Source organism: Drosophila kikkawai, unplaced genomic scaffold (genome assembly GCF_030179895.1).
Source record: "Drosophila kikkawai strain 14028-0561.14 unplaced genomic scaffold, DkikHiC1v2 scaffold_272, whole genome shotgun sequence".
NCBI lineage: Eukaryota > Metazoa > Arthropoda > Insecta > Diptera > Drosophilidae > Drosophila > Drosophila kikkawai.
This window is the reverse complement of record NW_027222616.1, coordinates 91,398-105,736: the sequence shown is the minus strand read 5'-3', so window position 1 is coordinate 105,736 and position 14,339 is coordinate 91,398. Positions and strand designations below refer to the sequence as shown.

Here is a 14,339-nt window from a genome sequence, read left to right as displayed (position 1 = left end):
AATAATGCTTGTATCCACGGCAGAATTTGTACTTATATTAGTTTTTACACGGCTTATACATTTGCATACTCAATTGTAAATGTGTAAACAAAAAGTTCACAACTCAGCTAATAATGCCTGAATCCACTTCAGAATTTATATTTATATTAGTTTTACACGTCTAATACATTTGCATACTCAATTGTAAATTTGTAAACAAAAAGTTCACAACTCAGATAATAATGCGTATATCCACTTTAGAATTTATATTTAAATTAGTTCTTACAATGCTAATACATTTGCACACTCAATTGTAAATTTGTAAACAAAAAGTTCACAACTCCGCTTATAATGCATGTATCCACGGCAGAATTTGTACTTATATTAGTTTTTAGAAGGCTAATACGTTTGCATACTCAATTGTAAATTTGTAAACAAAAAGTTCACAACTCAGCTAATAATGCCTGAATCCACTTCAGAATTTATATTTATATTAGTTTTTACACGTCTAATACATTTGCATACTCAGCTAATAATGTCTGTATCCTCTTCAGAATTTGTATTTATAATAGTTCTTACAATGCTAATACATTTGCATACTCAATAGTAAATTTATAAACAAAAAGTTCACAACTCAGCTAATCATGCATGTATCCACGGCATAATATGTACTTATATTAGTTTTTACACGTCTTATACATTTGCATACTCAATTGTAAATTTGTAAAGAAAAAGTTGCTAATACATTTGCATACTCAATTGTAAATTTGTAAACAAAAAGTTCACAGCTCAGATAATAATGCATATATCCACTTTAGAATTTATATTTATACTAGCGGACCCGGCGAACTTTATCTCGCCCCAACTTCGACTGATTAAAACAAATTAAATTGAGACGTTCCGTTTCTACTTTGACGTACATGTCGAAACAGTACTGTTGAAACATCATCAATCGATACGCATAAAAATTCATAGAGCTGACCTTATTCCTATCTTCTCCTAAAAATTTTAGGCTAAAATTTTAATTCAAAATTAGTTGAGAATCAAAAAGAAGTGATGACTTTTAAACAAACCTGTCGTTGGATTGACAAATTTTTTTGACTTGAAATCTGTGGAGAGCGATCTGATAAACAATATTTTTTGTTTTGTTATCCGGTGTAAAAATAAATAATGATGACGGCTTTCCCACATGCGAACAGGCTACGTATAGCTGGCCATGTGAAAAACATGGATATTCTAGATTTATCCCGCAGACTTCCAACGATTGGCCTTGCGATTTATTGATGGTCATCGCAAATGCCAATCGAACTGGGAACTGAATCGTCTTGAATTGGAATGGAAGATCTGTTGGAATAATAGGAATTCGTGGGATAAGAACTACATACCTCTCCTTTAAATTTGCCCTTGCATATGGCGCGTACTTCCAACATAAGTTGCTGGGAGATTGGTCAAACAACCGATGTTGGCCGCGTGTCCTTCAGTAGCGATGGCGTCACGCAAGTGAATGTACTCGTCTGACCGCAAGTTCGACTGATTAAAACGAATGAAATTGAGACGTTCCGTTTTTACATTGACGTACATGTCGACACAATACTGTTGAAGCAAACGGTGGTATCTTAACAGATGATTGTCAACATCTAGTCGAATCATCAATCGATACGCATCAAAATTCATAGAGTTGACCTTCTTATTCGTTTCTTCTCCTAGAATTTGAATTCAAACTTAGTTGTAGAATCAAAAAGAAGTGATGACTTGTAAACAAACCTGTCGTTGGATTGACCATCTTTATGTTGAAGTGATACCCATCTTCTCCACGACAGAACATTAACGGATATTGAAGAGCATCATGTGACCGATGAGTCTCATAAACTCGCTGCACTTGGCCATTATCCCGACGGTTAAAAACAATATCGCGTTATTCCACATTCTCGCCAACAATCACCACTGCATGTTCATTGATAGTGGGAGCGTTAAATTGTCTTGCATGGCTACCTGTGGGTCTTTTGTCAGCGCTGATAATGATTTTGTGTTCGTCATAATGCATTATATCCAATGCAGTTTTGAACAATCTGACGAATTCATTATGCTCATAGAGAGGATTTTGCAATTGTTCGATAATTTCACGTTAAGTTTCAGTAAAAATTGCACAGCGGTGATTTAGTTCAACTGCCGAATCACCAATAAAATAGATCTGAAGGAATTTAAGATTTTTGTTTTGTGGTGATAACAAAGCGCCCGCTCGGTGGTGAATTTGCCCATGAATCTGAATGTTGGAATGCAATTTCGAAAAAATGTGAGTTGTTATTTTTGATAATAAAGAGACGCCATTACCTTATAACTTGGATTGTAGCCTGATTGATGAAAAACCTCGACTCCAAATGACGTAATTGGAAAGCATCCGTTATTTTTATTTTATTTTATTGAACGTTAGAATAGTTTATAAAACTAAGACTAACATGTAGATATATAGTGCGAGCTGCCAGGGCCATCGACTATATATGGGGAGCATCCGTTATATTTTTGTGCAAGCTTTAGGAAACTGTTTGATTGGGCTGAATTTCTATATAGTAGCGAATACAATGGCCCTGGTGGATGAGCCAAAACGGGCAATTTAATTTTGCCACCTGCACAGTATAAGCCGGGGGTTTCCAACCGAAACTTCAGTGCATTGCAATGCTGACATACAACAGACAATGAACCAATAACAACGCAGGTAAGATCCTTGTAGGATGTTTCAGGATTGTATGCGAATGCAGCGCGATTCAAGTTTTCATTTGCGGCTCGTCTTTCTCTATTATTTTGTCGGGCTTGAGGTGATTTTTGTGGAGCGCGAAGCTGTGCCATTTGGGCACGTATCGATGCATTTATTTCTGTACGTTCCTCTTGCGTCCGACTATTACGGGAATTCGGAATACTTATTGCATTGCGTGAACGCCGTCCAAGTCTTGATCGTCTAACAGAAGGCATTACTTCCAATTGGTAATGCTTCGTTAGTTCGATTTTTTTGTTTAAATATTTTTTTACCGAGTTCATTGATACAGAATTTCAACGCAGCTATGATCTTTGTAGGGTGTTTCAGAATTTTACATACAACAGTGTGTCCATCTGTTGAGCCGCTAGCGACTTTTCCGGAAGGACTTCCCAAAATTTTCTTACCTTCTTACCTTCTTCTGACAATTACAAACAACTCAAAAAAATTTGAGCCAAATCGGCCCAGCCGTTCTCTTGTGATGCCATTAGTAACATTTTTTGTCTCCATTTTTATATATATAGATTAGTTTTTACACGTCTAATACATTTGCATACTCAATTGTAAATTTGTAAACAAAAAGTTCACAACTCCGCTTATAATGCATGTATCCACGGCAAATACTTATATTAGTTTTTACACGGCTTATACATTTGCATACTCAATTGTAAATTGTAAACAAAAAGTTCATAACTCAGCTAATAATGTCTGTATCCACTTCAGAATTTATATTTGTATTAGTTTTTACACGTCTAATACATTTGCATACTCAGCTAATAATGTCTATATCCACTTCAGAATTTGTATTTATAATAGTTTTTACACGGCTTATACATTTGCATACTCAATTGTAAATTTGTAAACAAAAAGTTCACAGCTCAGCTAATAATGTCTGTATCCACTTCAGAATTTGTATTTATAATAGTTTTTACACGGCTAATACATTTGCATACTCAATTGTAAATTTGTAAACAAAAAGTTCACAACTCCGCTAATAATGCATGTATCCACGGCAGAATTTGTACTTATATTAGTTTTTAGAAGGCTAATACATTTGCATACTCATTTGTAAATTTGTAAACAAAAAGTTCACAACTCAGCTAAATGCCTGAATCCACTTCAGAATTTATATTTATATTAGTTTTTACACGTCTAATACATTTGCATACTCAGCTAATAATGCCGGAATCCACTTCAGAATTTTTATTTATATTAGTTTTTACACGTCTAATACATTTGCATACTCAATTGTAAATTTGTAAACAAAAAGTTCACATCTCAGCTAATAATGCATGTATCCACGGCAGAATTTATATTTAAATTAGTTCTTACAATGCTAATACATTTGCATACTGAAATGTAAATTTGTAAACAAAAAGTTCACAACTCAGCTAATAATGCTTGTATCCACGGCAGAATTTGTACTTATATTAGTTTTTACACGGCTTATACATTTGCATACTCAATTGTAAATGTGTAAACAAAAAGTTTACAATGCTGCTAATAATGCCTGAATCCACTTCAGAATTTATATTTATATTAGTTTTTACACGTCTAATTCATTTGCATACTCAATTGTAAATTTGTAAACAAAAAGTTCACATCTCATCTAATAATGCATGTATCCACGGCAGAATTTATATTTAAATTAGTTCTTACAATGCTAATACATTTGCATACTGAAATGTAAATTTGTAAACAAAAAGTTCACAACTCAGCTAATAATGCTTGTATCCACGGCCGAATTTGTACTTATATTAGTTTTTACACGGCTTATACATTTGCATACTCAATTGTAAATGTGTAAACAAAAAGTTCACAACTCAGCTAATAATGCCTGAATCCACTTCAGAATTTATATTTATATTAGTTTTTACACGTCTAATACATTTGCATACTCAGCTAAAAATGTCTGTATCCATTTCAGAATTAGTATTTATAATAGTTTTTACACGGCTAATACATTTGCATACTCAATTGTAAATTTGTAAACAAAAAGTTCACAACTCAGATAATAATGCATATATCCACTTTAGAATGTATATTTAAATTAGTTCTTACAATGCTAATACATTTGCATACTCAATTGTAAATTTGTAAACAAAAAGTTCACAACTCCGCTTATAATGCATGTATCCACGGCAGAATTTGTACTTTTATTAGTTTTTAGAAGGCTAATACATTTGCATACTCTATTGTAAATTTGTAAACAAAAAGTTCACAACTTAGCTAATAATGCCTGAATCCACTTCAGAATTTATATTTATATTAGTTTTTACACGTCTAATACATTTGCATACTCAATTGTAAATTTGTAAACAAAAAGTTCACAACTCCGCTTATAATGCATGTATCCACGGCAGAATTTGTACTTATATTAGTTTTTAGAAGGCTAATACATTTGCATACTCTATTGTAAATTTGTAAACAAAAAGTTCACAACTTAGCTAATAATGCCTGAATCCACTTCAGAATTTATATTTATATTAGTTTTTACACGTCTAATACATTTGCATACTCAATTGTAAATTTGTAAGCAAAAAGTTCACAACTCAGATAATAATGCATATATCCACTTTAGAATTTATATTTAAATTAGTTCTTACAATGCTAATACATTTGCATGCTCAATTGTAAATTTGTAAACAAAAAGTTCACAACTCCGCTTATAATGCATGTATCCACGGCAGAATTTGTACTTTTATTAGTTTTTAGAAGGCTAATACATTTGCATACTCTATTGTAAATTTGTAAACAAAAAGTTCACAACTTAGCTAATAATGCCTGAATCCACTTCAGAATTTATATTTATATTAGTTTTTACACGTCTAATACATTTGCATACTCAATTGTAAATTTGTAAACAAAAAGTTCACATCTCAGCTAATAATGCATGTATCCACGGCAGAATTTATATTTAAATTAGTTCTTACAATGCTAATACATTTGCATACTCAATTGTAAATTTGTAAACAAAAAGTTCACAACTCAGCTAATAATGCTTGTATCCACGGCAGAATTTGTACTTATATTAGTTTTTACACGGCTTATACATTTGCATACTCAATTGTAAATGTGTAAACAAAAAGTTCACAACTCAGCTAATAATGCCTGAATCCACTTCAGAATTTATATTTATATTAGTTTTTACACGTCTAATACATTTGCATACTCAGCTAAAAATGTCTGTATCCACTTCAGAATTAGTATTTATAATAGTTTTTACACGGCTAATACATTTGCATACTCAATTGTAAATTTGTAAACAAAAAGTTCACAACTCCGCTAATAATGCATGTATCCACGGCAGAATTTGTACATATATTAGTTTTTCAAAGGCTAATTCATTTGCATACTCAATTGTAAATTTGTAAACAAAAAGTTCACAACTCAGATAATAATGCATATATCCACTTCAGAATTTGTATTTATAATAGTTTTTACACGGCTAATACATTTGCATACTCAATTGTAAATTTGTAAACAAAAAGTTCACAGCTCAGATAATAATGCATATATCCACTTTAGAATTTTTATTTATATTAGTTTTTACACGTCTAATACATTTGCATACTCAATTGTAAATTTGTAAACAAAAAGTTCACAACTCAGATAATAATGCATATATCCACTTTAGAATTTATATTTAAATTAGTTCTTACAATGCTAATACATTTGCATACTCAATTGTAAATTTGTAAACAAAAAGTTCACAACTCCGCTTATAATGCGTGTATCCACGGCAGAATTTGTACTTTTATTAGTTTTTAGAAGGCTAATACATTTGCATACTCTATTGTAAATTTGTAAACAAAAAGTTCACAACTTAGCTAATAATGCCTGAATCCACTTCAGAATATATATTTATATTAGTTTTTACACGTCTAATACATTTGCATACTCAATTGTAAATTTGTAAACAAAAAGTTCACAACTCCGCTTATAATGCATGTATCCACGGCAGAATTTGTACTTATATTAGTTTTTAGAAGGCTAATACATTTGCATACTCAATTGTAAATTTGTAAACAAAAAGTTCACAACTTAGCTAATAATGCCTGAATCCACTTCAGAATTTATATTTATATTAGTTTTTTCACGTCTAATACATTTGCATACTCAATTGTAAATTTGTAAACAAAAAGTTCACAACTCAGATAATAATGCATATATCCACTTTAGAATTTATATTTAAATTAGTTCTTACAATGCTAATACATTTGCATGCTCAATTGTAAATTTGTAAACAAAAAGTTCACAACTCCGCTTATAATGCATGTATCCACGGCAGAATTTGTACTTTTATTAGTTTTTAGAAGGCTAATACATTTGCATACTCTATTGTAAATTTGTAAACAAAAAGTTCACAACTTAGCTAATAATGCCTGAATCCACTTCAGAATTTATATTTATATTAGTTTTTACACGTCTAATACATTTGCATACTCAATTGTAAATTTGTAAACAAAAAGTTCGCAACTCAGCTAATAATGCCTGTATCCACTTCAGAATTTAGTATTTATATTAGTTTTTACATGGCTAATACATTTGCATACTCAATTGTAAATTTGTAAACAAAAAGTTCACAACTCCGCTAATAATGCATGTATCCACGGCAGAATTTGTATTTATATTAGTTTTTACAAGGCTAATACATTTGCATACTCAATTGTAAATTTGTAAACAAAAAGTTCACAACTCAGCTAATAATGCCTGTATCCACTTCAGAATTTGTATTTATATTAGTTTTTACATGGTTAATACATTTTCATACTCACTTGTAAATTTGTAAACAAAAAGTTTACAACTCCGCTAATAATGCATGTATCCACGGCAGAATTTGTATTTATATTCGTTTTTACACGGCTAATACATTTGCATACTCAATTGTAAATTTGTTAACAAAAAGTTCACAGCTCAGCTAATAATGCCTGTATCGACTTCCGAATTTGTATTTATATTAGTTTTTACACGGCATACTCAATTGTAAATTTGTAAACAAAAAGTTCACAGCGCAGCTAATAATGCCTGTATCCACTTCAGAATTTGTATTTATATTAGTTTTTACAAGGCTAATACATTTGCATACTCTATTGTAAATTTGTAAACAAAAATTTCACAACTCAGCTAATAATGCCTGTATCCACTTCAGAAATTGTATTTATATTAGTTTTTACAAGGCTAATACATTTGCATACTCAATTGTAAATTTGTAAACAAAAAGTTCACAACTCAGCTAATAATGCCTGTATTCACTTCAGAATTTGTATTTATATTAGTTTTTACATGGCGAATACATTTGCATACTCAATTGTAAATTTGTAAACAAAAAGTTCACAACTCCGCTAATAATGCATGTATCCACGGCAGAATTTGTACTTATATTAGTTTTTAAAAGGCAAATTCATTTGCATACTGAATTGTAAATTTGTAAACAAAAAGTTCACAACTCAGATAATAATGCATATATCCACTTCAGAATTTGTATTTATAATAGTTTTTACACGGCTAATACATTTGCAAACTCAATTGTAAATTTGAAAACAAAAAGTTCACAACTCAGCTAATAATGCCTGAATCCACTTCAGAATTTGTAATTATATTAGTTTTTACAAGGCTAATACATTTGCATACTCAATTGTAAATTTGTAAACAAAAAGTTCACAACTCAGCTAATAATGCATGTATCCACTTTAGAATTTGTATTTATATTAGTTTTTACAAGGTTAATACATTTGCATACTCAATTGTAAATTTGTAAACAAAAAGTTCACAACTCAGATAATAGTGCATATATCCACTTCAGAATTTGTAATTATATTAATTTTTACATGGCTAATACATTTGCATACTCAATTGTAAAATTGTAAACAAAAAGTTCACAACTCAGCTAATAATGCCTGTATCCACTTCAGAATTTGTATTTATATTAGTTTTTACAAGGTTAATACATTTGCATACTCAGGTATAAATTTGTAAACAAAAAGTTCACAACTCAGCTAATAATTCATGTATCCACTTCAGAATTTGTATTTATATTAGTTTTTACAAGGCTAATACATTTGCATACTCAATTGTAAATTTGTAAACAAAAAGTTCACAACTCAGCTAATAATGCCTGTATTCACTTCAGAATTTGTATTTATATTAGTTTTTACATGGCTAATACATTTGCATACTCAATTGTAAATTTGTAAACAAAAAGTTCACAACTCCGCTAATAATGCATGTATCCACGGCAGAATTTGTACTTATATTAGTTTTTAGAAGGCTTATTCATTTGCATACTCAATTGTAAATTTGTAAACAAAAAGTTCACAACTCAGATAATAATGCATATATCCACTTCAGAATTTGTATTTATAATAGTTTTTACACGGCTAATACATTTGCATACTCAATTGTAAATTTGAAAACAAAAAGTTCACAGCTCAGCTAATAATGTCTGTATCCACTTCAGAATTTGTATTTATAATAGTTTTTTTACGGCTAATACATTTGCATACTCAATTGTAAATTTGTAAACAAAAAGTTCACATCTCAGCTAATAATGAAATTTGTAAACAAAAAGTTCACAACTCAGGTAATAATGCATGTATCCACGGCAGAATTTGTACTTATATTAGTTTTTATAAGGCTAATACATTTGCATACTCAACTGTAAATTTGTAAACAAAAAGTTCACAACTCAGCTAATAATGCCTGTATCCACTTCAGAATTTGTATTTATATTCGTTTTTACACGGCTAATACATTTGTATACTCAATTGTAAATTTGTAAACAAAAAGTTCACAACTCCGCTAATAATGCATGTATCCACGGCAGAATTTGTATTTATATTCGTTTTTACACGGCTAATACATTTGCATACTCAATTGTAAATTTGTAAACAAAAAGTTCACAGCTCAGCTAATAATGCCTGTATCCACTTCAGAATTTGTATTTATATTAGTTTTTACAAGGTTAATACATTTGCATACTCAGGTATAAATTTGTAAACAAAAAGTTCACAACTCAGATAATAATGCATATATCCACTTCAGAATTTGTATTTATAATAGTTTTTACACGGCTAATACATTTGCATACTCAATTGTAAATTTGAAAACAAAAAGTTCACAACTCAGCTAATAATGCCTGAATCCACTTCAGAATTTGTAATTATATTAGTTTTTACAAGGCTAATACATTTGCATACTCAATTGTAAATTTGTAAACAAAAAGTTCACAACTCAGCTAATAATGCATGTATCCACTTTAGAATTTGTATTTATATTAGTTTTTACAAGGTTAATACATTTGCATACTCAATTGTAAATTTGTAAACAAAAAGTTCACAACTCAGATAATAGTGCATATATCCACTTCAGAATTTGTATTTATATTAGATTTTACAAGGCTAATACATTTGCATACTCAATTGTAAATTTGTAAACAAAAAGTTCACAACTCAGCTAATAATGCCTGTATTCACTTCAGAATTTGTATTTATATTAGTTTTTACATGGCTAATACATTTGCATACTCAATTGTAAATTTGTAAACAAAAAGTTCACAACTCCGCTAATAATGCATGTATCCACGGCAGAATTTGTACTTATATTAGTTTTTAGAAGGCTTATTCATTTGCATACTCAATTGTAAATTTGTAAACAAAAAGTTCACAACTCAGATAATAATGCATATATCCACTTCAGAATTTGTATTTATAATAGTTTTTACACGGCTAATACATTTGCATACTCAATTGTAAATTTGAAAACAAAAAGTTCACAGCTCAGCTAATAATGTCTGTATCCACTTCAGAATTTGTATTTATAATATTTTTTTTACGGCTAATACATTTGCATACTCAATTGTAAATTTGTAAACAAAAAGTTCACATCTCAGCTAATAATGAAATTTGTAAACAAAAAGTTCACAACTCAGGTAATAATGCATGTATCCACGGCAGAATTTGTACTTATATTAGTTTTTATAAGGCTAATACATTTGCATACTCAATTGTAAATTTGTAAACAAAAAGTTCACAACTCAGCTAATAATGCCTGTATCCACTTCAGAATTTGTATTTATATTCGTTTTTACACGGCTAATACATTTGTATATTCAATTGTAAATTTGTAAACAAAAAGTTCACAACTCCGCTAATAATGCATGTATCCACGGCAGAATTTGTATTTATATTCGTTTTTACACGGCTAATACATTTGCATACTCAATTGTAAATTTGTAAACAAAAAGTTCACAGCTCAGCTAATAATGCCTGTATCGACTTCCGAATTTGTATTTATATTAGTTTTTACACGGCATACTCAATTGTAAATTTGTAAACAAAAAGTTCACAACTCAGATAATAATGCATATATCCACTTCAGAATTTGTATTTATAATAGTTTTTACACGGCTAATACATTTGCATACTCAATTGTAAATTTGAAAACAAAAAGTTCACAGCTCAGCTAATAATGTCTGTATCCACTTCAGAATTTGTATTTATAATAGTTTTTTTACGGCTAATACATTTGCATACTCAATTGTAAATTTGTAAACAAAAAGTTCACATCTCAGCTAATAATGAAATTTGTAAACAAAAAGTTCACAACTCAGGTAATAATGCATGTATCCATGGCAGAATTTGTACTTATATTAGTTTTTACAAGGCTAATACATTTGCATACTCAATTGTAAATTTGTAAACAAAAAGTTCACAACTCAGCTAATAATGCCTGTATCCACTTCAGAATTTGTATTTATATTCGTTTTTACACGGCTAATACATTTGTATACTCAATTGTAAATTTGTAAACAAAAAGTTCACAACTCCGCTAATAATGCATGTATCCACGGCAGAATTTGTATTTATATTCGTTTTTACACGGCTAATACATTTGCATACTCAATTGTAAATTTGTAAACAAAAAGTTCACAGCTCAGCTAATAATGCCTGTATCGACTTCCGAATTTGTATTTATATTAGTTTTTACACGGCATACTCAATTGTAAATTTGTAAACAAAAAGTTCACAGCGCAGCTAATAATTCCTGTATCCACTTCAGAATTTGTATTTATATTAGTTTTTACAAGGCTAATACATTTGCATACTCAATTGTAAATTTGTAAACAAAAAGTTCACAACTCAGCTAATAATGCCTGTATCCACTTCAGAATTTAGTATTTATATTAGTTTTTACATGGCTAATACATTTGCATACTCAATTGTAAATTTGTAAACAAAAAGTTCACAACTCCGCTAATAATGCATGTATCCACGGCAGAATTTGTATTTATATTAGTTTTTACAAGGCTAATATATTTGCATACTCAATTGTAAATTTGTAAACAAAAAGTTCACAACTCAGCTAATAATGCCTGTATCCACTTCAGAATTTGTATTTATATTAGTTTTTACACGGCATACTCAATTGTAAATTTGTAAACAAAAAGTTCACAACTCAGCTAATAATGCCTGTATCCACTTCAGAATTTGTATTTATATTAGTTTTTACAAGGCTAATACATTTGCATACTCAATTGTAAATTTGTAAACAAAAAGTTCACAACTCAGCTAATAATGCCTGTATCCACTTCAGAATTTGTATTTATATTAGTTTTTACAAGGCTAATACATTTGCATACTCAATTGTAAATTTGTAAACAAAAAGTTCACAACTTAGCTAATAATGCCTGTATTCACTTCAGAATTTGTATTTATAATAGTTTTTACATGGATAATACATTTGCATACTCAATTGTAAATTTGTAAACAAAAAGTTCACAACTCCGCTAATAATGCATGTATCCACGGCAGAATTTGTACTTATATTAGTTTTTAAAAGGCTAATTCATTTGCATACTCAATTGTAAATTTGTAAACAAAAAGTTCACAACTCAGATAATAATGCATATATCCACTTCAGAATTTGTATTTATAATAGTTTTTACACGGCTAATACATTTGCATACTCAATTGTAAATTTGAAAACAAAAAGTTCACAGCTCAGCTAATAATGTCTGTATCCACTTCAGAATTTGTATTTATAATAGTTTTTTTACGGCTAATACATTTGCATACTCAATTGTAAATTTGTAAACAAAAAGTTCACATCTCAGCTAATAATGAAATTTGTAAACAAAAAGTTCACAACTCAGGTAATAATGCATGTATCCACGGCAGAATTTGTACTTATATTAGTTTTTATAAGGCTAATACATTTGCATACTCAATTGTAAATTTGTAAACAAAAAGTTCACAACTCAGCTAATAATGCCTGTATCCACTTCAGAATTTGTATTTATATTCGTTTTTACACGGCTAATACATTTGTATACTCAATTGTAAATTTGTAAACAAAAAGTTCACAACTCCGCTAATAATGCATGTATCCACGGCAGAATTTGTATTTATATTCGTTTTTACACGGCTAATACATTTGCATACTCAATTGTAAATTTGTAAACAAAAAGTTCACAGCTCAGCTAATAATGCCTGTATCGACTTCCGAATTTGTATTTATATTAGTTTTTACACGGCATACTCAATTGTAAATTTGTAAACAAAAAGTTCACAGCGCAGCTAATAATTCCTGTATCCACTTCAGAATTTGTATTTATATTAGTTTTTACAAGGCTAATACATTTGCATACTCAATTGTAAATTTGTAAACAAAAAGTTCACAACTCCGCTAATAATGCATGTATCCACGGCAGAATTTGTATTTATATTAGTTTTTACACGGCTAATACATTTGCATACTCAATTGTAAATTTGTAAACAAAAAGTTCACAACTCAGCTAATAATGCCTGTATCCACTTCAGAATTTGTATTTATATTAGTTTTTACAAGGCTAATACATTTGCATACTCAATTGTAAATTTGTAAACAAAAAGTTCACAACTCCGCTAATAATGCATGTATCCACGGCAGAATTTATATTTATATTAGTTTTTACAAGGCTAATTCATTTGCATACTCAATTGTAAATTTGTAAACAAAAAGTTCACAACTCAGCTAATAATGCCTGTATCCACTTCAGAATTTGTATTTCTATTAGTTTTTACATGGCTAATAAATTTGCATACTCAATTGTAAATTTGTAAACAAAAAGTTCACAACTCCGCTAATAATGCATGTATCCACGGCAGAATTTGTACTTATATTAGTTTTTAGAAGGCTTATTCATTTGCATACTCAATTGTAAATTTGTAAACAAAAAGTTCACAACTCAGCTAATAATGCCTGTATCCACTTCAGAATTTGTATTTATATTCGTTTTTACACGGCTAATACATTTGTATATTCAATTGTAAATTTGTAAACAAAAAGTTCACAACTCCGCTAATAATGCATGTATCCACGGCAGAATTTGTATTTATATTCGTTTTTACACGGCTAATACATTTGCATACTCAATTGTAAATTTGTAAACAAAAAGTTCACAGCTCAGCTAATAATGCCTGTATCGACTTCCGAATTTGTATTTATATTAGTTTTTACACGGCATACTCAATTGTAAATTTGTAAACAAAAAGTTCACAGCGCAGCTAATAATTCCTGTATCCACTTCAGAATTTGTATTTATATTAGTTTTTACAAGGCTAATACATTT

The 14,339-nt window shown here is 29.7% G+C and overlaps 1 protein-coding gene across 3 annotated transcripts; it reads right to left on the bottom strand.

The window, feature by feature from the left end:
* Nucleotides 1-325: 325 nt before the first annotated feature.
* On the bottom strand, nt 326-2,973 carry LOC138929520 (uncharacterized). Of its 3 annotated transcripts, none has more exons than XM_070288955.1 (4): nt 2,311-2,973; nt 1,744-2,242; nt 1,365-1,682; nt 326-1,323 (listed from the first exon to the last, which is right to left on the bottom strand). In XM_070288955.1, the coding sequence occupies exons 2-3, from the start codon at nt 1,802-1,804 to the stop codon at nt 1,372-1,374; spliced, it is 372 nt and encodes a 123-aa protein (XP_070145056.1). In that variant the 5' UTR covers nt 1,805-2,242; nt 2,311-2,973; the 3' UTR covers nt 326-1,323; nt 1,365-1,371. The 3 variants fall into 3 exon arrangements, with proteins under 3 accessions (XP_070145056.1, XP_070145057.1, XP_070145055.1); XM_070288956.1 differs by having other exon boundaries at nt 326-1,303; XM_070288954.1 differs by having other exon boundaries at nt 326-1,682.
* Nucleotides 2,974-14,339: the final 11,366 nt, after the last annotated feature.